This window comes from Schistocerca piceifrons, chromosome 4 (assembly GCF_021461385.2).
Source record: "Schistocerca piceifrons isolate TAMUIC-IGC-003096 chromosome 4, iqSchPice1.1, whole genome shotgun sequence".
NCBI lineage: Eukaryota > Metazoa > Arthropoda > Insecta > Orthoptera > Acrididae > Schistocerca > Schistocerca piceifrons.
Window position 1 is genome coordinate 240,884,783 of NC_060141.1, and position 27,170 is coordinate 240,911,952.

At 39.8% G+C, this 27,170-nt stretch overlaps 1 protein-coding gene across 1 annotated transcript in view; it reads left to right on the top strand.

Moving 5' to 3' along the window:
• Window positions 1–712: 712 nt before the first annotated feature.
• The window catches only part of LOC124795085 (NF-X1-type zinc finger protein NFXL1), a 102,009-nt gene continuing 75,551 nt past the window's right edge, over window positions 713–27,170 (top strand). Inside the window, exons 1-3 of the mRNA XM_047258910.1 lie at window positions 713–1,363; window positions 6,689–6,828; window positions 20,748–20,875. Coding sequence (XP_047114866.1) covers window positions 1,117–1,363; window positions 6,689–6,828; window positions 20,748–20,875 — 515 coding nt within the window. The 5' untranslated portion in view covers window positions 713–1,116. The remainder of the gene's footprint in view (window positions 1,364–6,688; window positions 6,829–20,747; window positions 20,876–27,170) is intronic.

The window sequence follows — 27,170 nt, forward strand, 5'->3', positions numbered from 1 at the left end:
AAAATTTGTAATTGATAGCTGTGATTGGTGATCAAATGTGCTAGAATTGTGTTGTTTAATTTCTTTCCTAAACTGAAGATTTGTTTCAATCCTGACCTCTCGTAGAACTTGACATCTTTCTGTCTTACCTATCCTAAAAAAGGTGCTGCTCCAACACCTGTAACCACTGGTATTTTACCATTCATGTTTATTATTAAGTTGTTCATTGTGAACCATTCTGATACATGTGTAGTGCTCTTTTTTATTTCATTTTGGAGCTCTTCTGGGGTCTTTCCTTCGATTAGTATATTTGTATCACCGGCATATTTAACGTACTTATAGTTAGGGCTGGATGGTTCCAGGTTATTTACAAATAGCAAGAACAAGATTGGTCCCAGTACGGAACCCTGAGGCACAACGTATTTACGGTTTACGTCGTAGCGTTGTTAATCAACAATGAACTTCAGAATGGCACGTCATAGAAGCGTACGACAAAAAAATAATAAATTTTGCATTTGGTAAAGTGAACATAAGTTTCTTATCGTTTTGCTAAACAAGGTATACGTATAGTGGTTTGTTGGCACATTTTAGTCTATCAATTGAATCTGTCTTCTTACCATTTGAAATGGCGCCACTTTAGTTGCATGTGGAAACTCGGTTCAAAGTACCCACGAAGATATTACATTTTTAGAAGGGTGATATCTGAGTTTATAGAATCGCTGGCGGCGAAAGGTTTACGTTGTTGAGAAGCGGTGACGTTGAGTTTGATAGCTCGCATGATGATTAAAAATCGTGATTTTTTTTTTGCTTTCATTAATTGGAGTAACTAAGCAGTAGTTGCTCAGTCGGTATTTTTTCTGGTACATCCGTGTGTTTATGAGTGTACTATTATCTTTTGTAGTTGTATTTACAGGGTTTAACGATGAGGAGTATGCACAATATGCTGTTTGAGAACTTGACGTATATCGGGCGTTAATGTTGTCTCCTTTTTTTTCCTTAAAGAATGACATTAATGATCCACGCATTGCCTTTTGTTTTCCGACACAGTTCGCGAAGTGTCGGATATTACGAAACATTTACTGCGTTTGATAAGATCGTTTCGGTTTGTTTCACCTGGTGTGTCTATTGATAACAGACATGGAAAGCCGGCGAGGCGGAAGAGGCAACCCTTGGAACCGGGGTGGCGGAAGAGGTTCTAACGCTAGGGGTCGCAAGACGGAAAATAAAAATCAAAACACGAGGAGTGTACCATTGCAAATGCCGACAGCTGAAGAAAGATTTAAAGAAGCTCAATTGAAGCAACAGGCGTCTCTTCAGAAACACCTGAGTACAGGCTATGAATCGTCTTCAGAAGAAGATGATTTGGAAAATGACAATATTCTTGGTAATGAGAGAAATGTAATGTTGTGTACCGCTTTCCATACTTGTAAACTTTGTCATTGAGTCACATGCCCTATATCCAGTTGTAAATAATTTTATTAACTGTCTGCATTTTTGTCATTAAGTCAGTAATTGCATTGTTAACTTATACTGTGCAGATGCCAGGATACTGTTTTCACATCATTAACCACTTTACAACATGAAATTCCATAATACTAAGTCTGTACCACTATATATAGCCCTACAACAACAAGGCTACTGTTCATAGGGTACAGGTACGTGCAGTATGTGGAATTCAGTTGTTGCACTCAGTAATGTGGCTACTGTCATATTTCCTTGTACTTTGAAACAATTTTAGTGTGTTTAGTTTATGTTCCTTAGGTCATCTTGAATGATAGGTGGTATATCATAATCATATGGAACATGTCAGTTACAGAACACTAACTCAGTTGGTATTTAATTACATATGCAGTACTTAATAATATCACATAACAGAAAAAGAATAGTTTAATAACTCAAGTATGTATGTGACTCTTTTGCATTAAATAGACAAGTTTCTAAAAACTAATTCTTTAGTGGGATAGGAGGAGTTGCCAACAGGGAAAATTTTCAGTGTGCATTAAAATTTAGTCTTGCTATTTATCAAGCATTTAGTATCATGTTGGTACAGTATTGGACCCCTACCCTCTTGCATTTTCCATTACAGCACAGACATAAACATTAGGCCTTGCTACTGATCAATTTGTTACCAAAAATAGATTTTCTCCTAACATAACCTAGACATCGAGCTGCATTATAGATCAGTCTGTCACCACAACGATTTCGGGGGGGGGGGGGGGGGAGTGGAGGGGATTGGAGTGGAGGGGAGGGTCGGGTCCAGTACATAAGTTTAGCCTCTTTGTGAGCTAAATTAACTTTGAATGAAAATAGTAAAGGTCATTTCTTGTCTAGCATTGAAAACTAAGAGGGTAATTCTCTCTCTCTCTCTCTCTCTCTCTCTCTCTCTCTCTCTCTCTCTCTCTCTCTCTCTCTCTCTCACACACACACACACACACACACACACACACAGAGAGAGAGGGGGGGGGGATATCTGCTGTAACAAATGAAATGTCACAATTTCAGAGACATTACTGGGACTCGAACCTGGGTCTTCTGCTTTCTAGGCAAGTGTGTCAGCCAATAAGCCACCTTGACACCAAGGTGCGGCAATCTGGCTAACAAACCTGCTTAGTAAGCGGGAGACCTGGGTTCTATTCCCGGCTTTTTGGTACAAGTTTTCACTTGCCGCTTCAGTTTGTATACATAAAATCAGCTTCTTATGAACCCTGATCATCATGCAACATAATTCAATACCATAGAGCAAGTCACAAGTGGCAAATTATTGATTTACTATGAAATATTGTTTATTCTATTTGTATTGTGCTTATCTTAAGTTTCCACAAGCTGTGATTTAGTTCCTACATAAAAGGAAATAAATTCACTAAACTTGAATCAGAACTATCACCACAATTTACTATCTGCTGAAGATAAAATGGAAGCATTGAAGAACATTATGCAATACATCAGCTTTGGCCAGTGACACTATCAACAAGGCAACTATTCGTCAACTCTGTGTAGTCACTTTGGAGCATTAGGGAAGCATCCGATTCCACCCGTCTGCTTTGACACATGATGTCATCAGTATGGTGTAAATGCTTACTTCCAGTGTATACAAAATGGAAAAGATGCTGTAACTACATACACATGCAAGAAACGCGAACGAAAATAAAAATTACATGAGAACTTCGGAAATACGGAAGCGTCTGATCCCGCTCGTCTGCTTTGACCCATGACGTCACAGATATGGCAGAAACGACCATACACCACGATTCCAATATGGCGCATATAAAGTCGGTACGTACACATTATGAGGACGAAAATACATCGAAAAACAAACACACACACTTTCCACAAAAAGCCTAATGACACTAACAGGACAAGCGCGGGAAATGGGGTGTTTTGGGCGGGGGCAAACTAAATATAAACAAATTTAGACACCCACCCCCGTACAAAACCACACAAAACGATGAAAAAAACCGACATCACAAAACTCCCCAAATACCACTAAACACAATATCATCTGGAATCAGACACTTCCCTTGACCTATATAGCTCAACAGCAGCTCCCGATCCCATAAATTAGGATCAAACACTTCCCTTGGCCTATATAGGACAAAAACATCTCCCGATACCAATATCAACATACGCAGCCACACATTGGGATCAAACCCTTCCCTTGACCAGCGCACTGTTATTTTTATCCTGAACAAAAACAACAACCGATTAATTTTACTAAAATTACCACATGATCTACAGCGAACAACACTAAATTAACCTTCACACAAAACCGTTAACTCACTGAAATGAATTCCACTACAAACACACCTGACACTCGAACAATTCTTGATAATGAGCAAAAGCAAACTGAGCCCATTACACCACACAAACGAACACCCTGAACAAACCACCAGAGAGCACAACCAACCACAACACGACGACATCTACAAACACGCCACACTCAGCGTCACACACAACAACACCCATATGTCACGGGTCAAAGCCTCGGATGCTTCTATCGACCCAGAACTTATTACTCCAACAATAAAATGAAACTGAGAGGACAGCTGCGGGAAATTGGGGGCTTACGATGGGTGACAAGCTAAATATATAACAGTACAAAATTCCACACCATCCCAAAACGAATATTATATATTTTTAAAATCCCTACTTACGACATAGTACTACAGCCACAACACCAACAGGAATTGTGCACTTCACTCTACCGATATAGCTCAAATGAAGCCCTTGGTACAAAAAAACCAACAAATACCTACAACTCCAAAAAGTGGAATCAGACATTTCCCTTGATCTATATTTGCTCAAACGCAGCTCTTTATACCTACTGGCAAACCACAAATAGAAGGACAACACAACCACAGAAGTCACACATTTACATAACTCTCAAAATACCAGTGAAACCAAACCCCCGACAACTCAAAAAAAAAAAAAAAAAAAAAAAAAAAAAAACCATATTCACTACATCAATAAAATATAACGGAAATGCCATAATTATAAAACAGATGAAACACTACCAACGAAAGCACCAAGCTCACAAACAAAAGGAAAAAAAGCCATAACAGCTCACTGAAAGCAAATCAAAAACTTCCAAATCCACGTTACTGCACTGACTACTCAGACTCAAATAAACCCATGTTACCAAAGTGATAACCGAGAGTCAAATTAACGCAATACCACATGTTAAACTCAACACGTCAGCATCCACCACGAGAGGGCACCATCAAATATGACAACACGAAAAAAAGCCACACGTGCCATAGTGACGTCACACACCACGTCATATTGTTGCGCATATTCGAAATATCAAAACATTAGGACACCCCTCCCCTTTGGTTATATGGGGGAAGATATTGTTAATGCTATCAAACCTTTTAAAATCTTGAAAATATCTGACCACAGCATGAACATTGTTTTCCTTTGGGATGTAAATATAACTTGAGGAATGCATATTGCAAAACATGTTATTCTTATGATACATTTGTTGTCTTTGCCAATTCACTACCAAACTATGATGTTCGGGCCTGACCTAATTGTCTCTATGACATTAAGTAAAAATAGTTTATTTCCAAGAGGACAGTAGAAGTTTTTGAAATGCCGTTTTAAAAAAGAATGATGAGGATGAGATGGGTGTCCATGGTTCTAGGGTCACCAGCAGATATCCATAATGTGTGCAGTGTAAAACTATGGTTTTTTAAATATAAATTTTCTGTCACAAATTGTGCTTGGTCCCTAAATCAAAGACCATTGTACAGTAGCGACCAACCAAATGAAACAGTGCATTTATTAAGGCACTGACCTCATATTTGGGAGGATGGAGTTTGCTTTGCCTGGCCACCTTGATTTAGGTATTCCGTGGTTTTGCTAAATCATTTCAGACAAATGTTGGAATGGTTTCTTCATCAAGGCCATGCCTGACCTTGTCTTATGTTCATAAAAGCATACTTATGTATTCAAATCGGATCCAGTAACTGATGAAGAGATACTGAATCAAATTTTGGGGAAAAGAGCTTTATGACACAATTTTTCTGTAAGTAGGTGTAGGTTGATGGGACACATGAGGCATGAAAGAATAGTTATTTTGGTAATGGAAGAAAGAATGGGAGGTACATCTTGTTTTACAATCATGGAGTAGATGAGCAGAGGGCTGTAAGGATGGCCCGCCTAACAAAATACGGGTAGGTGGTATGGGGTCTTTTTGTCAGTGGTTCCTGAGCAGAGGCAGATACTGCAAGCATGTGAGTGATGGTAGCAACTGCTGTAATGTCATCTGCATCTGTGACTCAGCTGACTTCCAGTACAGTTCACATCCATGGCAAGTCTGACAGTGTCAAACTATAGACGCCAAGGTGTCCAAAATGTTGTGTACTTCAAACCTAAGCGCCAATAAGACATTTGGGCGTGTTGACGACTATATTTATGGGTTGCAGGAGGGCACAACGTGTAGAATCCATCACCTTGCACGATCGGCCACTAATAGCCTACACAGTGGCATGAACACATTCCGCATTGGCATTTGGCAAGATCAGAAGCTAGGTAGTAGTGACGACATTGTGCTGGGTCGTGTCTGCCAGTGCAGTCTTATGGCGGCTGTTACAACTGACCTAGCTTCCTGGATCACTGAACTGCTGAAGCGAGGGGGCAGACTGCTGCAATTGTAGAGGCAAACCTAAGACTGACAGCAATAAGCAGGTCAAGTGTATGTAGGCTAAAGTAGTTATGAAGAAGCACAGGTTAGACTTGTGTGGTGAGCTGCATCAAACCAGTTTGGACTAGAACCGCAATAGCAGCAACTTGTTTTCATGACACATTCTTTGGCTTTGCTCGCAGTGAAGCTATCGCCTTATAGTTTACCTAGATCTTAGGGCTACACCACAGATCAGGCTGTTTCCATGAGTTTTAAAAACATTGCGTTGACAGTGATATTACTGGTCGAGAAAAATGGCAGTATCATGAACTACAGTGCACTCGTTAAAACCAGCAGATATGGTAAACTATTATGTCGATCACTCCATTTTCTTTCATAATGAATACAATTATTGCAGTTTATGTCATTTGTTAAGCATCATCTGAGCTAGTCGGTATCGAATTTTCTGATAGGCTCTTTCTGATATTACATATGATACTGAGCAAATGTATGTATGAATGTGTAATTCAAGAATATCAATTAATTCATTTATTACGCATAACATTAATGTTTGTTAAATCTTTGCAGAGTCTGTGTTGAAGTCGTACTCTCAGTTAGGGGGTAGAAGTGATGAGCTTGGGCGTACACAGCGGTTTTTGGAGGAGGTTTTCCAGTCTGGTGCTGCAACGTGTCTGATCTGTATAGCATCTGTGAAAAGAAATGATGCTGTGAGTACTGTCAGTTGTATGGGGTACGAATAGAGAGGAATATTCGATAGTAATCATTGGCTTTGACCAGTGACAGAAACACACAGTTAACACTAACAATATGGCGACTATTGATATTAGTGGTAAATTTTTCAAATGAGCTAAACAACAAATTAGTCTGTCACCACAACCAAGTTTTTTTGCTTTAACATTTGTTGGTTTCACCAACTCACAACCAAGCTGTCACCTTCCAGCCTAAAATAGACATCGCGCTAAGTTACAGATCAGTATTGCTACAACCAAGTTTTCTGCTTTCAAATTCATTGGCTTTGCCAACTAACAACCAAACTGTGGAAATACATACCGAAAGGTGACATAGCAGTAGATAACTTTGTCACTGGTGGCTATTATCAAATATTCCTCTTGACCCTGGAATACTATATTGTGTGTTGAACTACGTTTATAAAACCAAGCAAGCAACATCTGAGATTAAGTAGTTACCATTGATGCCATCATAAATTGGCATACAAAAGCTTAATTACAGTTATGTAATTTTCTATTCTTTTATTGGCTATTTTGGACGAAGGCTGGTAAGTATTCTATGAGAGCTAAATATGAGGCACATCCGTGGAGTAAATTTCCTGTAGCTGACAAACTGATGTTGCATGAAGCAATGGTATGTACATGATAGAGTAATAAAATGGTATGACACATGTGCTAACAAAATTTCCCGATGTCTCACAGTAGCTTTGTAGTGGCAGTTGATATTGGAGACTCATGTTCCAGTTTCCGCAGTGTGTGAAGTGCAGTTGTTGATGAAGTGTGTGAACTGAAATTCATCATCTGTGTGAGGTCTGTGGACCTAATGTAATGAGCAAGGAGATGGTGTGTCACTGGTGCAGAGACATTGCACGAAATTGCCAAAATGTTGATGATTAGGAGCTTAACGGGAGGTCACCCATCATTAAGGGTGACCTTGTGGAGCTTGTATGAGAATCGTCGTTTCACCATAACAGAACTCGGCAGTCAGTTCCCACAGGTGCACTGCTCCTTGTCATGTGAAATTGTCACAAAGCTCATGTTGTTCTGGAAACTGTGTGCGAGGTGAGTTTCAAAGCAACTGATTCCAGAACACAAAGCAAAGTGCTTGGGGGCAGCTTTCACTTTTCTGCTGTGGTACCATGATGATGGCAATGAGTTTGTGGACCGAAACACCACAGTTGACGAGAAGTGGTTTGCACACAATACCCCAGAAACCAAGCAGCATTCGATGCTATGACATCACAGTGCCTCTCATGAAAGTTGATATTAAAGTAGATCGTGTAGGTATGGGAAGTGCTGTGTTCATTGTTCTGGGATAAGTACAGAGCTGTCCTCATATTCTTGGCAAGAGGTGAGACAAAGAATGCTGTGAACATTACTGTGAAACAATGTGGCGATTGTGACATGACATTTACAACAAGCCACACAAGATGCTTAATGCCAGTGTTCTCTTGCTGCACAATAATACTCTGCCACACACAACTCGGTGGTCAACAGTGCTCCTGCAAATGTTCGGTTGGGAGGTGTTTGATCATTCATGCTACAGCCCAGGCCTTGCTCACAGTGATTTCCATCCTTTCTGGAACCTCGAGAAATTCCTGTCGGGTTGGAGTCAGCATTTTCATATTTACAGAGTGGCAGACATGATTGTCATTCAGTGCTTCCAGTCCCATGTGGCAGACATCTATGATGCATGGATATAAAAGTTGGTCCCACAGTGTGACAAATATCTGAGTTCCAGTGGTGAAATGAAAAATAGCTCATACTTCCGCTATGTGGTACAATAAATCTTTCAACTAAATTGTGTTTTGTTTCTGTTCATGACCTCCTCCCACCCCCCTTTCCCGCCCTACACCGGGAAACTTACTTTATAGATGTGCATCATAGATATGAAAGAATAACTTAATAAATGTATTATCATTGGTTGTACTGAAAGAAAACAAAATGTGAGAAAGAACTGCTGTCTGCAGTAAGGAGAAACCATGTTACTAGTTTCTAAAAACTTAGCCTTGCAGCTAGAATGTAACTATTTAAAACCCTGCCCCTTTCCTTAAAATGCTGTACAAATATACCCTTTGAGGTCATAATGACCCAGTTGGTATTAAAGGGCATAATACTGATAAATCATGAAGTTATTTTAATTTTAGGTTCTGTTTGTAACAAAATAATGAAGTTAGATCAGATGGTCATATACAAAAACACAGATATTTTTATCTAGCTGCACTTTATCAGAAAGAGACATAGATCAGTTGAGTTTTTACTTAGTTTGAAGAGCAGCAAGATTTAAAATTGTCAGTTAACTCAAAAATTACAATGACAGTAACTCATGAAGTTCTCAGCTTGCTGTACTAAAAATTATTAGGGCATTATTTGCCATAAAATAAATATTACAGTTTTAGAAGTTAACAATCATGTAAGTGATGTAAAAAAAATACTTTTGTCCTCTTATTCTGAAACAGAACAGAATAAAACTGAAATAGCTAATAAAAGGGAAAGCTCAGTTGCTCCATTTTCTAAATTCTTAGCTGCCTCAGCTACATTCAAACTTATTATGGTCAACAATTTGGGCAGTGTGTGTAATTTGAGCTTCACATACATATTTGCTACATCTCAAACTCTATAAGGGTTTTGTTGCCACGGACAGAATTTGCATCTGTCATATTTGGAGTTTTGATTTCTGCTGATGGAACTTGGTGTTGAAGAATATCCTGCTCGTATTCTTCTAACAGTGGCCACTATTTATATTTCATGGTGGCTTTTTTCTGTCTTCAAAACAGAGAGTGACTAAGAGTACTCTCGGTTCAGCAAGAAGACATTGACTCAATGCATAGGATGTGAAAAAATTGCCATATGTGGCGTTTTGTCCATTCAGGTCATCCCACACACCCATGACAAAACACACGCCTTGATTTTTCCAGGTTCTACCCACTTTTTAATTAGAACTGTTATAGGTGGTAACTCATTTATACGTGTTGTGAATTTTTAAACACAGGGGTCATATAGTCACAAGTGTAACAAATTAAGCTGTAATAAGAAGGTGAATTTATTTTTTCCTCTGAGCCATTGGCTATGTGCAATGTATAGAAAACAAAATAAAGTTTTACACATGGTCATCTTTGAGTGTGTCGCTGGCTTTGGTGGTAATGAATGTGACATGCATCGAAAAGGACTTACATGTCTGGCATTTATGACCATTGCACACAATTTTTAAGCTGCCTGGAACATTAACTGGTGAGGTTATCTTAATTACCTGGTATGGACCACGATACCTGGTGATGAATTTCTTCATTTTCCCCTGTGGGATCTATGGACATATCAGCATTACCCACTGACCTCTATGATACTCCGGCTCGTTATCATTGGATTGCCCAATCTCTTCTTGACGTTCAAAGGCCTTGGTATTAGCTTTTTACGTTCACTTCATACCTTTCTCAACATCTTCATGAAATTCCTCATGGGCTCCCAATATTTCCCCACCATAGGTTTGATTACTTCAAATGGTGATGGCATTTATTGATCACACACTGCTTAATATGGCTGTAGACCTGTACTTACATGGATTTTAGAATTATAAGCTGTGACCATGTACTGAAATAAAGTAGCCTATTCCAGTCATTATCTTGGCTATTCGCATAAAGTCCCAGCCTTTTCCGTATTTTTTGATGCACACATTCCATTTTTCGAATGGCCTGCTGATTTAATGGGCTTTTCCTTAGTTTGCAAATATGCCGAAAAGGTCACTACTGCTAAATGGCGCAACTGCATCATCAGTTCTGACATAAAGTTGGTGTCCTGATCTGTGATTAACATTTCCAGAACATCAGACTTTAACAACCAATTATTCATCATTGCATGTGCTACTCTGTCAGCTTGCTGATTTGAGACAATGACCATTCTCACACAATGTTAACAATGATTGTTTTCTTCTGTAGTGGTCAATCTAAGGATTGGTTTGCAACAGCTTCAATGGCAGCTTGTCTCCATTCTGTGCGTCTTTCAGCTTTTCTCTTCATTTCTTTATAGGTGTTACATCCCACATCTTGCACGATTTGATCCATGTACCTCAGTTGTGGTCTTCCTCTTGGTCTTTTTCCCTCGACATATCCCTCTATGATTGTGTTAAGGAGTCCTTTATGTCTTAATAGATGGCCTGTAAATTGCACTCTTCTTTTTAACAATGAAACTCCAGAAGCTTCTCTTCTCACCTGCTCTTTCCAGAACCACTTCGTTTGTGACCTTGTCGATCCATTTTATTTTGAGCATGCGTCTGTAGCACCACATTTCAAAAGAATTTAGCTTCTGCTGTTCCTCTGTCCCGAGAGTCCATGTTTCACACCCATAGCATGCCACACTCCACACATATGATTTCAAAAATCTTTTCCTGGTTTCAAGGCTGATGCTCTTAGATGTTAATATGTTTTTCTTCTTGTTAAAAGCAGCCTTTGCTTGAGCTATTCTACTTCTCACTTCTGCCTTGCTCCTTCCATCCCTGGTAATATTACTGCCCAGATAAGTAAATTTATCGACTTGTTCAAGCAGTTCATTGCCTACATGAACTTGGACTTTCACTTGATCTTCTTTGTCGCATGCCATTACTTTTGTTTTTGCTTTATTAATTCTCATATTATATTCTTCACCCATAACTTTATCCATTCTATTCAGTAGGACTACAAGATCTTCTTCACTTCCAGCCAGGACAGCTATATCATCGGCATATCTTATCATATCTATTCGTTGGCCATGAATTACTACACCTGTCTGTGAATTTTCCCTTACTTTTTTCAGCACCTCTTCAATGTATACGTTAAAGATAACAGAGGATAGTGCGCAACCTTGCCCGACACCTTTCCGTATCTGCACCTCTTCTTGTTATGATCATACAATAGTGGTTCTCTACTGGTGTCTAGTTAAAAGGTCCCAAAATATCCATCCCAATCACTTCGGAAGATCTTACAGTAACCTGTAACAGAATGCATTGATGGCTTAACTCCACTCACTGTGTGCATGGCACACAGTTTTTTATATGCTGCTCTATATCTTGTCTACGCAGAAGCCACAAGTAATACTTGGCTACACTTTGCTTTGTGGTTCTATGTCCTCCAAGACCAAATATTGCATGATCATGTGCTTTCTTCCATACTTATTCTGCTTTCTTCCATGCTACTTCTCACAGAAACCACAACACAAGCCCCAGGGCTTGTCATTCTGCATAATACAGTGTTGTGTACGACAAACTGTGGTTGTGTTGCAAATATTTTGCTGTCCTCGGCAGCAGCTTGTGCTCTGTGCCACTCTGCAATAGTATGACCTACTGTCTGTAATACACCATTTGTTCTGCTGAGACTATCTACATTGCCATGTCTTTTACTAGGCTAACAGACTACTTTGAAATCAAATTTACTTAACTTCACTGCCCATTGTGTAAGTCAACTAGTCAAATTCTTTTACTCTTAAGCAGGCGCGCTGTTTTTTATAACACAAGTAGGTGTGCACTGCAGTTTGTACACATGTTAAGAATAGTTGTCATTATGTTACCAAGGTAAACCTGTATGAGCAGAATCACAGTTTAATCTTAGCTTAATTAAACAATAATAAAATAAACTTATAGTTTATTAGCTAAAGCATTGTTTAATTAAACAGTAATAAAATAAACCTTTCATTATAACACCCGGTTGCCTCATACAGTTGTTACCTACAGTAATGACCCATTCCAAGGGTTAAACAGTGTGATTGCATCAGATCCCTGCCAACTAAGTATCTGATTACTAGTTATTGTATAAATAATGGCCTAATTGTGGGATTGTGCTGCTAGCTCCGAATGTGGGGCAAATTGCAATTTTTTTCTCACCTAGATTGTTGTTTATTTTATATTACTGCTGCTCATTTGGATGTATGACAACACAACTTAGTACTACATTAACTAAAGCAGTAATGAAGGAATATGTAGAAGCTAACAATCAACAATGGAACAAAACAATACTATTTGTGATTGGTGTACTTTGTACACAGACACACTCACATGTGGGGTTAATGCCAAAAGCCACATAAAGTACCACATGTCACTTTAAATATTTTCCCACACAATAGCAGCAGAAGTATAGCATGCCCCATATGAGGTTTAGCATCTTCTTTTCTGTCTTAGAATAGTTTCTCTCTGCTTTGTGTAATTGTCGGGACTCATAAGTGACTGGATGCCCCTTACTTCCTGATTTAGAACACAGCCCACTGCACGGTTACTGGCATCATACAATAACACAAACTCCTTTTCATGATCTAGATAGACCAATACTGGGCTATTTGTCAACAGTTTCTTCAATTTTTCAAATTCCAAATGCACTCTAGAATTTTGATGTCCAGTGAAACTTTCAGCCCTTCTTTAATAAGTGCATGAGAACTAATAAACCCCAGGGCAAATTTCCTATAATAATTTGCTGAACCGAAAAATGACTACAATTCTTTGCCTGTCTGAGGTGTTACACAACTCTACATTGTACATCAATCTCATATCTGTTCATACCCCATCTTGGCTCATTACATGCCCCAAATAATTTACTTCTTACTGTACAAAATGACACTTCTCTACACTAAAAGGAAGATGTGCTGTGGGTAATCCCTTAACTCCCTCAACTGTTGCACATGCTCTTCCATACCTTTGACAAACACAGTGATATCATATAGATACACCACAGATTATTTTGGTTTTAATCCCCTCACTACTCCTTCCACCAAATGTTGAAATGTGGCTGGTGCATTCTTCAACTAGAACAACATACACTGGTATAGGTAGTGACCCCAAGAAACATTCAACACAGCTTTTGGCCTGTCCTCTGGTGCTACTTCTAGCTAGTAATAGCCACTCCATAGATCTATAGTGGAAAATGCTTGGGCAGATTCATGTATTTTATCCCAAAATTATCAAGATTGATGGGCATTACTCACTCAGTGTCTATTTCCTGTATGTGTACAGTACTCCTGTGCACAAAATGCCACATTTTATTTAAATCTCCATTTTCTCCCAGTGTCTCAACCACACAATGTATTTACTTCTTCCACAATCACTGACAGCAGTTTCCCTGCACTTTGTGATACTTGGTCATATGAATTGATCCTTGGTGCATTTGCAAGCAGCTTATTCGGGTTGTCTTCCACAAGAGACAAACCTTGTGGCAGTGTGTTACTGACAAAAGTGTTCTCCTGATGTAATGGTGTGCCCCAAGTTTGTCCAAGGTCAATTTTAGCATGATACTTATACATGAAATCCAACCCTAGGAGCCCACAGTAACCATCAGCTATACAATGCAAAACTTAGAATTTTCCAAGAATTTTTTGCTCCACCCGAAAACTTATGTTCACTGAAGACAGTGAATGCACATCATTACCATGAACTCTACATAATCTGTACTGTGGAAGGTTTAACCACCTCATTCCCATGAGGCCCAGACTTACCACACACATGTGCACCTGTGTCTAATAAAAACTTGTGTTCTGAACTGTCCACTATACCAATAAAACATCATTCCACCTTTGCATAGGTTTCTGTAGCATTAAAATTTACTGGAAATGCCACTCAGTGAACCTAGGGCTCCCATTGTTGTTTAATGGTTGTTTATTTGTATTTCATCCGTTCCTGTTATGTCCCTTACTTCGCATATAGTCCTGTTCTTAATGTCCGACTTTCCCACATCTCTTAAACTGTGGTATGTTAGTAGTATCTACAGCTGTTCTGTCTTCTATACTGCTGTACTCGACCTCTTCCCAGCACATCAAGTGACTGAGCGTTTCTCAGTCCTTCCTCTGTTAAACATAATTTGGCCATTTGCAACAACTGCTAGTCTGTTCTATAGCCCAGCTTTGCAGCAGGTTATCAACAAATGCCAATACATCCTCCCCTGCATTGTTTGAAAAATGATTAACTAGGCTAGTGGTAGCTGCATCTAGAACAGGTACAGACAAAATAGAAGAGGCCCTGCTTTTTTTCCCCTCTGCATCCACCTGCTTACGCAAGTCTTTCAATTCGGCTACCTGATCGAGTAAAGAAAAGACTGAACTGCTTCCTGAGCGGTAATCGTCAATACCTTTGATTCACTCATTATAAACCCTTTACCTAATACACAAAGATACCTAATTTCAGCACTAACTTAATTCTTCCACCTAGCTGCTAACCATGCGCATTTATCACATTGTGTGGCTTATTATCCATATCTTCTACATGTAAAAAATGTTAAGGCTATGAGTGCATACAGGAGGCACTAAGACCTTGTAAATTACATTGCTTGCACCTGACCAGATGCCTGCTGGCTTAATCTTCCCAATGATTCCCCCTCATATATATCTATGCCCTCATTAATCTTCATAAATTTCACCATATACCCAGTCCTCCAACCTAACTTACTCGCCATTGCACATTATTCAAAGGTTGACAGTCAGAGCAAAACAGTGTGTTTGTACCCACCCCAAAGTGCTGATGATGTCATACATTGGTTCACAATGTCCCCCAAATCCACTGATCCCTTCTGATACCAGTTACTATGAGGCAGGATGATCCAAGCATTATTCACCCGAGAATAGGTCACAGTAATGTGTAGGATGGTTGGCTGGGCGGCACATATGAAGAACCAGTTCCTTGGCTGCTGTGGAATTATAAATGCAGTGATAACAACAACATGATTTATTCAGAAGCCTTCATACAGCTGATGTAAACAGCATCCCAATGGCATTTTATGACTCGGCTTGGCAATGTTAGTCACAGCACTGAAAAAATGGTTTGTGTGGTGATAGCTATAGTAGCTTTGCTCAGCGAGACCCTGCAGCACAGTGGCCTTGTGTGATAACCATGTCCCAGTGACATTATGTTAGATGCAGATGCAGCACAGATGGCCCAGCAGTGGTTGTGTTACCAACAGTGTCAAGTGCTGATGTGCACAGCCAATGGCACCAAGTGGCAATGTAGAAATAAGGCGCATGTGCCCTGATCCCAGGATCTTGGTGAAAAATGCATTGTCAGTAGCCCATGTTTGCAAGTCTACACCAGCAGAGTGTGTGCATGCAGGTCAAGTGGCACCTCTGCAACAAATCAGATGCAGTTAGCCTCTGCATCACTGCGGACTGTGAACCAAGGATCACTTGGAGGCACCCTGGAGTTGGTTGATGCCAGCCAGCAGTAGACTCCATTTGGAAGGCACCTGTTCAGCTCCCAGCAGCATCAAGACTCTAGGCATGGTACATAGACCAGCAACTACACGAGGTAGCAACTAGGTGTAATGAAGACTGGATGACCCACATCAGGTCACCAGCCAGCATGGAGTACTTCTCAGTGTAGGCAGTGATCAATGGCAGATACTGCTAGGTCTGAATGCCCAACATTTAATCTTGCATACAAAACGGCACTACTTCCCGTCGTGTATGAGTCAAGACAACATGTGTTGAGATAACCATGCTTGCTTCAGTGCCGGATCGGAGGGTTTCGTCATACCAGCTAAGCACCTTTTCTACTATAGAAGAAGAATGTGTTAAGCGTCCTGCCAAATCACCTGGCCTCAGGTTGTGAAACCAATCTGGGAAGGTGTTGGCATTACACTATTGTGCCGACGGAGTTCCCTGAATCGGTACCTGAGGTAATATTAGATACATCCTCATGCCATGGCACTAGAGGTTGGATGCAAATTTAGGAACGTGCTTCTGGAGGAGATATTTAAATCCTAACAGAGACCCAGAACTAATAATAATAATAAAAAAATATTTTACTATAATGATAGTACAATGTGTGATAAAAAAAAAGTGAAGCACCCAGAAACATGGTCGGATTTGATCTCCTTTTGTAAACATACACACCATCAGTGGGTATGTAAATGAGAGTTGCAATTCTCTATGAAGCACAGAATGGCCACCAGATTACAATAGTATTGCCCATGTTTAGTGTTGTTGCCAGGCCCGGTAGGGTGTAGACAAGGCTTAAACAGTGTCAGATGTTGAGTGATCACTGTGAAAGACATAAGAGATACTGAGTGGTCATGTCAGACAGCGTTATCAGCAATCAGTAGAGTTTGAAAGGGGCCTTATTTTGAGTTTCCATTTGGCCTGCAAGTTGAATAGTGCAGTACCCAAATTTGTGGGGAATTCAGACGTGACAGTGACCCTATTTTGGACTGCATGGTAATATGAGGGCAGGCATACTCGTCATTATGTTTCTATTTGAGCAAGTCTTACCACCAAATGGGAGACATCACCATATTGTACACCAAGCACATTGTATCGTGTTCACATCTGTGCCTGTCATCCAAAATAATGGACTCTTGCAAATTCTATGTCATCCTATACCATTTACTGGAGAGTAGCAACAGCCAGACTAGGGATCACCCTCTGCATAAGCTGCTGTTAACACTACAACACAAATAGCTGCATTTGGAGTGGTGCTGTTATCGGGGAGCAAGGACTGCTGCTGATGAATGGTGTCAACGATGAATTGTGGTTCTGCGCTACCCCAGACAGCCAGTATGGCAGTAACCTAGGGAGTCGTCCCATTCTTCCTTCGGAGAGGGCACAGTGGTGTCACACTTAGCGTCATAGTTGGGGAGCCCCCGGATATGACTTCAGGTCAAGGTTGGTAGTGATTGAGGGACTAACAGCACAACAGCATGTCATGGACATCCTGTGTCCTCATGTATTACCTCTCATTCCACGGTATTGTCATGCCATTTCTCAAAGAACACTGCTCCTCCACATGTGGCATGTTTGTCTATGAACTGCATGTATGATGTTTAGGTACTCCCATGGCCAGCTAGATCCCCATATCTGTCCCTGATAGGGACCAGCTCGGGTGCCACTTTTGTCCCAGTGTCAGTATCTAGGATATCAAGGTCAAGGTACAACAGTTGTGGGCCATCTTGTCTCGGGAGAGGATGTGATGAATCTGACACCATTTCCAACCAAATCAGTGCATGCATCCACACCAGAGGGCGTAGAATGTTGTACTGGTAAGTGGGATAATACTGCCAAGTTGATTGTAAACTTGAGTCCATTTTGTAATCACAAAAATAACATCACATATCCTGTTACCTGTGACATTTCATTTCATTTTCTCCTATAATTGTGGGTGCTTCACTTTGTCAGACAGTGTACTTTCTTTACATTAATGTTTAGCACATCACTGAAGCATGACTTGTAAGCAATTGCAGTTCAGAAAAATACACAATTTTAAAAGTATTTGTCTGAAAATTTGAAACAGTTCGTGTGTTGTGCAGTTGATTTAAGAACTGTAGTAGCATGAATGTCTAACAACTTTTATATAATAATTTACACAATATAAATGGTATTCCAGAAGGAATGGTCAATCTTCAGGGATATGATAGAAACAATCGTTTGAAGCAAAAAAAGTCTAGTAAACAAGGGCTCCAAAATGCACACCTTAGGAGCTATGAGCACTTGTTCAGTGGAAGAGATGTGTTCCATAATAGTGAAGATCAACAAGTGCTCATAGCTCTTAATGTATGCACTTTGGAGTCCATGTTTGTTTTACCTTTTTTCCTTGTTTTAGTCCATACTACCCTTCTGGAAATATGGAAAGCAAAGCACTTGCAGTAGAAGAGCTTTGTTTCACAGTATTGCAGATTAACTGCTCATACCTCTTAAGGTATGCATTTTCAGTGATTGATTCTGTCATCCTAGAGTACTGACCATTCCTCCTGAGATATCCTGTGTAATCGATGTGTGCAATCACTGTTATTAGTGTCTCACTTACTAATACAATTGTGAACAGAGGTCTGCAGACGACGACTGTGTGAACGTGTTAAGTGGGTGGAACCCCCCATCCCACTTCTGCCTCTATTCCTGCCAAGTGGTGGGTCTTCCACATCTGTCTGCTTTACTCAGCTTCCTGTGGTTTGCTGGTTCTACCTGGAGTCTATGAGTCTCAAAATATTTTGAATTTGTTGTTTTCTGCAGCAGATACAATCAGCTGGTGAATGGGTACCATTTTCTATCTGCAGTATGTTCTGCAACCACACAGCCAAGCCATAGACAAGCAACTGAAAAGTATCTTGTATCAAATGTGTATCAAATGTAGCCTCCAGTTCTGTAGAATTTTTTTGCCATCTTTGACTTAGTTTTTGTGGAATTTTATTCTCCGAAAGCTATTTGACACATGTGGAAATAAACCTGTGTAAAAATGTAAAGACTTGGTAGTGAAAAGACTTTGGGGGAGAGAGGATTTGTATATTACCCCCATGACCACGTCCCTTGAATCTGCACCTGCTAGAGATAACACTGGCGTGTATCTCCAAAACTTTGGTGGAATACATCCTCTTCCTTTGACGCAGCTTTAATTAAAGATGATAGTTATCCGAGATAGTGGGGAACTGAAATTAAACATTCTAAATGAAGCATTGCCACCCTCAGCAGTTCATGCTTCCCATACATTGCATCACTGCAAATATAGCCACAAGTGAAGCGAAGTTAAAAGTGCCTACTCATTGTATGATAGTTCTGTAGACTGACTTCTGGTAGTCTTCAACCAATGATTTGAGATGAAACGAGACGTTGTCTGTTGCTTGTGTTCAATGGGCAGGTAGAGACATGAACAGGTTATGTTGCTGTGTGATGAAGTGTGTGTCCATTATATATCCTATCAGGCCTGACATGATCTTGTGGTGACAACACTCATGTGATGAGGTGATCATTCTACACTCACAACAAAACCTTTCAACTCTAATAATTTACATGACCACTGATGCTGTTGTATATATATGAGACCATTCCTTTCGGGGCTGTAACATGTTTGTTGCATGAGTGTAGTTTGTCCTTCAAGGAACTATCATTTTAAGTGGTATGTGGAACAATGCTGACTCCACTGTTGAGACATTGTAATCCTGTACTCAAGTGTGTGATATAACAAACAATTCTCTTCATCACAACATTTGAGCACTTTGGTCTGAATTTGATGGTATTATTTAATGTTGTAGGCAATAGAGTTTGCATGCTGGCTTCTTATAGCCACAATTTTGCCATGATTTTACAGTGCTTCATTTCTGTAAGGACTGATTACTAAAAATAAGACTTTTTTAGGATAAAAAACTTTGGTATAGAACAGTGGAAGTTTTCAGTTCGCTGAAGACATCTGGAAAAATTATTTGATAATTGGTATTCATGAATAGAGATACCTTGAGTTTAGAGGCAGTACATTTGAAAATGTGACATGAATGTGTGTGTATTACTCAATTTTCTTAGTAAACTTCTTATACAATACTAAACCATAGACAAACAATGGGAAATCCTGGATGGAATGTAACAATATTATAAAAGGACAGTTGATACTCTACATATAGTGGAGATACTGAGTCGCAGATAGGTGACTCAGGATCTCCACTATATGATGAGTGGCAACTATCCTTTTCATAATATTGCTAAACCATAGAGTAGAACATAAAAGTCAGATGTGTGCTTTGCAGTTAAACTGTAGTTCTTGTCTAAGCAAAGAGATAAATAGAAACAAACAAAATGTGTACTTGTGTGGATAGAAGGTACTCATATGGATAAACATGTACACACACACACACACACACACACACACACACACACACACACACACACACACGTGTACTTGAAATTTTGCTTCCTAGAGAGAAGTTCTGGCCAGAAATCCTGTTTGCCTGGAAAAAAGAAAATATACATATATTCATTTTTTCTCCCAATAATAGTGTTGTCCCATTTACAGAAAGAGAAGATATTTCCAATAAACAAAGAAATAATTTTTTCTTACTTTTTTAAGTAAAATGGTTCTTTGAGTATCATACTCCATAATCGTTTCAGAACTACTGCTTGGTTCTTATAGTCACTATGCACTTTGTGTGAAGAACATATAATGAGAGGAGGCATGTGGCAATATTTTTTAATTTCTTTTACAGATATGGAGCTGCATAAAATGTTATTGTTTCTTCCACTTAATTTGCATCCAGCGGTGGGCAAAAGACAGTATCATGCATCAGAAACAAGCAGAAGAAGACACTCGCCACTTGAAATACGAATTCACCTGGTATGCAATTCATTGTTAGTTGTCTTAAATTGTTACTAATTACCCACTGAATTTACTTTAAGCATAGTTAATTAGGAGTAATCTCCCTATCTGCATCACCATTTACAAATTTGCACCAGTGTCATTCAGTTATATGTAACATAAAATTAAAAAATTGAAATGCAATTTGCAGAACCAGCTCTTCCCTTTCCTGGAATACAGATGAGAACACACAGTTTTTTTGTCCTCCTCTTAAGTCTCCTGTATTACCTCTCTTCCTGTACACAGACTGTGTGGTTGTAAAAGTGAGATGTCTCTGCCTTTTTAACGAGTGTGAGGGGAGGGGGGAGGACTTACGCTTCTTACCGTAAATGGGGTTGGCTACAAATGACAGATGAATCGCAATATGGCTTCTATGGTTTGAGTTGCACAATACACCATGCATACTGTTCAGTGTGCCTGACTGCACACGTTGTTCAGCAGTAGACAGTTGTGGCACTGTTAGTTAGATAATCCCATCCACCAAGGCAAAGTTGTACCAAATCAGACAGGAAAAATCAATTTTTTATTATCATGACACCAAAAACTGCATAAAAAGCCAAAGTATGTCAGTTTCTAATTGTCATGAGACGGGCACAAGACACATTCAATATGCTGTCCACCGTTTTCTGCCACAAGTTGAAATGGAGAAACAGCATGTTCCACAACAGATCAATGTGTCCTGTGGTCACATTCAGAATGCATTGTGCGTATGGGCCTTCAATTCAGTTACATTCATAATTAGAGTGCTAAATACATCAGTTGATCTGGATAGCCAGGACATAGGGAAATGGTGACTGATAATTCTAGCATTTCTGAAATGCATCTGCAGCAGCTCCTTCACTGGCTGTGCAATGTGTGGAGGAGCACCATCTTGCATAAAAGTGATTCTATCCTCACATCCAAATTGCTTAAGGGTTGGAATGACGTTGGTGCACAAAAGACTCCCATGCCGTTTACCAGTGATGGTACAGGTAACATGACCCGCAGGACTAATCTCCTCAAAAAAAATGCAGCCTTATGATAAATGGTGTTGTCAACAAGCACCACACAGTCACCTTCACAGAATGGAGGGATACCGGTTGATGTGTGTGCCAGTTTTTCATTGTCATTATTCTGAAATTCTGTGTATTCACATGTCCTTGGAGATGGAAATCAGCCTCGTCTGTCCACAAGATGTTTCATGGCCATTCATTTTCCACTTCAATGTGGGCAGTTCCACTTGCACTGTATGTTTGTTCGCCACCAGCTCGACCCCCCCCCCCCCCCCCCCTGCAGTGCTGTGGCCTCATATTGGACAGACGTCAGATCAACTGCTTTCCTCCCTGTGCCACATTGCACTTCAAAAGAACCTGTCTTTTCAAATTTTGCAGTCTTTTCTCCAGACCCTTAGCAGACATCAGACCAGTGCCATTTTTCATACCCTTGAGTGTCTGGAACTTCTACATGGGTACTGGCACACAGTCACCGTGCTTTTAAAAGAACATTACCGGCAGTGCATGATCCTTCAAAAGCCAGTGATGTTGGGCATATCAGATGCAAACTGGGGAACAGCCTGTTGGTACACATATTCTTAAGCTTACAGCATGTAATCTTACCCTCATACACTTCACTATTAAAATTCTTGTAGTCTCTTCATTATTTTTAAAAGCTTCAAGAGGCATAAGACATACAAAAGAAGAACTTTTTACTTATCTTGATTTTCTCTTCTTCTTGTTGGCTCTAATTCTTGTTGTGTTTACGGGTACATTCTTGAGGCTGTGGTTTTTATAACATTGTGGGTTCTTGTTGAACTGAAATCAATAATGAAGATTTGCCTGTTGCTATGAATATATTTTATTTTATCCCATTCTTCTAAATCCCGCTGACTTTAGAATTTTCACTTCTATCACACCAAAAATTACATCATTAGTGAGACACACTGATTCCATCAGAGGCATTCCCATCACTACTTACATTCTGTGGTACTAACAATATTCCAAAGAGTTTACAAACTTTCTTGACACCCAAGTCTGTATTTATGAGGATTTGGAAATTGTCCAATGTAAACATTGAAAAATTTCTTTACCTCAGATGTCAACACTTTAGACTTCTCTTTGGCTTTCACCAACATAGATCTCCCACTTCAGACTAGAAAATCTATCTTTACCATCATGTCTCTGCTTTCTCCTATCCCCCTATATTTTCATAATCTCCCTAACACACTTTTCCCTCTCTTGTGGTGACAGAATTTTACATGGTGGAAACTCAATATTTTCAGAAATAAAATTAGCTGGTGTGTGATTAAACATGATTTCAGATGTGATGTTTAAAGCTTTCCCAGCATACTGATTGTTCCATAAAAACACTGGAGAACTGCCGGATATCAGTAATGTCCTGCCACGATATTTAGGTGCAGAGTCTTCTGGCCATCAGTGGTACTCACCTCAAGATGGCCAGAAGACTGCGCCGAAATATGATGGCAGGACGTTACTGATATCTGGCAGTTCTCCCGTGTTTTTATGGAACAATGATTTCAGATGATGAAAAACCTGGTGAAGAATGTTGTAAGCTGTTCATAATACCCTCAAAATCACTGACATATTCTATCCAACTGATACAATTCTTACTACAATATGTTCTAAACAGTCTTCCAATCTCTCTCATATGTCTTTCTGCAGGGTCACTCAAAGGATGGTACACTGAGGTTAGAATATGCCTTATTTTTGCATGGTAAACAAAATCTTTCCAAGCTTGTGATGTAAACTGAGAAACATTACCAGATAGAATTGTTTTAGGTTACCCACCTGATGAAAATGTGTGTTTTCAAACTTACAGAGATAATTTTTTACTGGTACCTTTCTTAAGAGGAAACAGCTTTATGAACTTCGAAAATATGTCAACCACCACAAAAACATAACAGAATCCATTCTTAGACTTACGTAAGGCTCCATAAACATCAACAGACACGAGATCTAGGTTACTATTAGGTAAAATATATCTAAAAACAAAGATCATGTGACTTACCAAATGAAAGTGCTGGCAGGTCGACAGACACACAAACAAACACAAACATACACACAAAATTCAAGCTTTCGCAGCAAACTGTTGCCTCATCAGGAAAGAGGGAAGGAGAGGGAAAGACGAAAGGATGTGGGTTTTAAGGGAGAGGGTAAGGAGTCATTCCAATCCCGGGAGCGGAAAGGGGGAAAAAAGGACGGGTATACACTCGCACACACACACACATATCCATCCACACATATACAGACACAAGCAGACATATTTAAAGACAAAGAGTTTGGGCAGAGATGTCAGTCGAGGCAGAAGTGCAGAGGCAAAGATGTTGTTGAATGGCATGTGAGGTATGAGTGGCAGCAACTTGAAATTAGCGGAGATTGAGGCCTGGTGGATAACGGGAAGAGAGAATATATTGAAGAGCAAGTTCCCACCTCTGGAGTTCGGATAGGTTGGTGTTAGTGGGAAGTATCCAGATAACCCGGACGGTGTAACACTGTGCCAAGATGTGCTGGCCGTGCACCAAGGCATGTTTAGCCACAGGGTGATCCTCATTACCAACAAACACTGTCTGCCTGTGTCCATTCATGCGAATGGACAGTTTGTTGCTGGTCATTCCCACATAGAATGCGTCACAGTGTAGGCAGGTCAGTTGGTAGATCACGTGGGTGCTTTCACATGTGGCTCTGCCTTTGATCGTGTACACCTTCCGGGTTACAGGACTGGAGTAGGTGGTGGTGGGAGGGTGCATGGGACAGGTTTTACACTGGGGGCGGTTACAAGGGTAGGAGCCAGAGGATAGGGAAGGTGGTTTGGGGATTTCATAGGGACGAACTAAGAGGTTACGAAGGTTAGGTGGACGGCGGAAAGACGCTCTTGGTGGAGTGGGGAGGATTTCATGAAGGATGGATCTCATTTCAGGGCAGGATTTGAGGAAGTCGTATCCCTGCTGTAGAGCCACATTCAGAATCTGATCCAGTCCCGGAAAGTATCCTGTCACAAGTGGGGTACTTTTGTGGTTCTTCTGTGGGAGGTTCTGGGTTTGAGAGGATGAGGAAGTGGCTCTGGTTATTTATATATTTTGTATTTGGCTCCTACTTGTTTGGTTACTTACCTTCACTCTTTGACATCTGTCACAGCTGGCAATCTTCTTATTGACTCCTCTTCCTATGTTATAAAAACAGATGTTTTCTTGAATCTTTTGTGTGCATTTGGTTGATCCACAATGACAAAAACTCTCATATGGATAAGTAATTAAAGTATCAATACATTGTTCCGGCCAGCATAGTTTCCAATCCTCTGAGTAAGTCTTATGTCTCCTGAATAAAATACCCTTGTGGACCTTATAATACTGTTCTGTCTTTTCTCCTACTTTCTTACCCAGCATGCTCTTAACCAACTTCCAGTTTTGATCATGATTTTGATACCTACAGATGTCTTTGCAAATTTTCAAAATCTCTTTTTCCTCTTTTACACCTTTCAAGTACATAATTTTAAATTCTTTTTCTCATTCTCCAGAGTTTTTAGATAATTCACCTCCCAAAGGTAGCCGAGACAAAGCATCAGCGACTACATTGTCTGTGCCCTTAATGTATTTGATTTCATAATTAAACTGTTGTAAAAATACGGCCCAATGAGTAATTTTGTTATGGTACAGATTACACACCTGAAGATAACATAATGCTTTATGATCAGTATAGATGATGACTTTGTGCCGTAGTAAGTAATTTTCAGATTTGTTGAACACCCAATGTATAGCCAAAAGTTTTTTCTCAGTTAAAGTGTACGTCTTTTCATGTTTCTGCAATATTCTGCTAGCAAATGCAAGAGATCTATGTTCAAAAACACCATCAACTTCAACCTCCTGAAATAAATGAGCACGCAATCCAACATCACTACTGTCTATCATAATACAAAAAGGAAGAGACAAATCTGGTCTGAACAATATCTGACTCTGACACAACTGTTGTTTGATCTCATTGAAAGCATCTTGACACTCCTGATTCCAATCCCAAACTGTATCCTCCTTCAAACGTTCGCACGAGCATGGAGCATTCAAAGCATAGCTGCTACAAAATTTTCTATAAAATCCAGTCAATTCAAAAAATGATTTAAGCTGTTTTTTGTTATGCAGAGTAGGAAAATTAGCAATATCATCAAGTTTTTCTTTATCAGGTGCAATTCCTTTTTCAGATAAAACATGTCCTGAAAATTTAACTGCTTCCACACCGATGTACCGTCCCTATTCGTATAATTTTGTCCATTCAGAAATTCACTTTTAATTCTCCCTTGTTCAGCTTCTGACCAAAATTTATTTAAAAAACTTTTTTCGAAACTTTGATATGTTTCCACTGACTTAAATTTAGATTTACCCAAGACAGAGCGTCGCCTTCAAGATATCTTTTAGTCATCACCCATGTATATGTATGTATTTATGTATATATATACAGGATGATTCCATGGTGATGATGATAAAACTTTCAAGGCTGATGGAGAAGGATGGATGTATCAATACGAGTTAAGGGTCCCTGTACCGGAAACAGTTATAAGGGAAAACCATTCTGATACCTCTGACAGTGAAATACATGTACTGGTACTGTTGTTGCTAAGGTTTTAGGGTAGACAACTTTCAGATGTGATAGCATGGCCCAAAACAAGAAAAAATGTCTGGTAAACATGGGCTCTAAAATGCGTACCTTAAGAGCTGTGAGCACTTGTTCAATACATGTGATGTGGTTCACAGTAGCAAAGATGGGCAAGTGATCGTAGCTCCTCAGGTACACACTTTAGAGCCCATGTTTACTTGACATTTTTTCTTGTTTTGGTCCATGTATTTGAGATGTAGACGAAAAGTGGCCAGGAGGAGAAGGGGGAGGATTGTGAAAGGGTGGCCGATGCACCAGAGGATGGGAGCAGGGACGCATGATAGGACTGCAGGAGGGAAAGCCTGTAGATGTAAGGATAGGAATGTGGCAAACAGGCATGGGAACTGGTGAGTTTGTATGAGGCACGATGGCAATGACATGGGGGAATGGAATGGGAAGGGTTGACAGAACAGTGGAAGAGGAGACTTTGGGGAAGAAGGTAAGGGTGCGGAGGTTACCTGTGATGGAGGCCAGATGTTTACAGTGTTCAATGATGTGTTGCAAATTTTACAAAAACAACTGTCATGTACGGGGTGGTTACAATTAAACTTTCACTACTTGAACCAGTGTAGACAAAAAACATGGTATGCAGTTAACAAATGTTACCCTCTTGTTTAGAAATTAAAATGTGTTGCTTT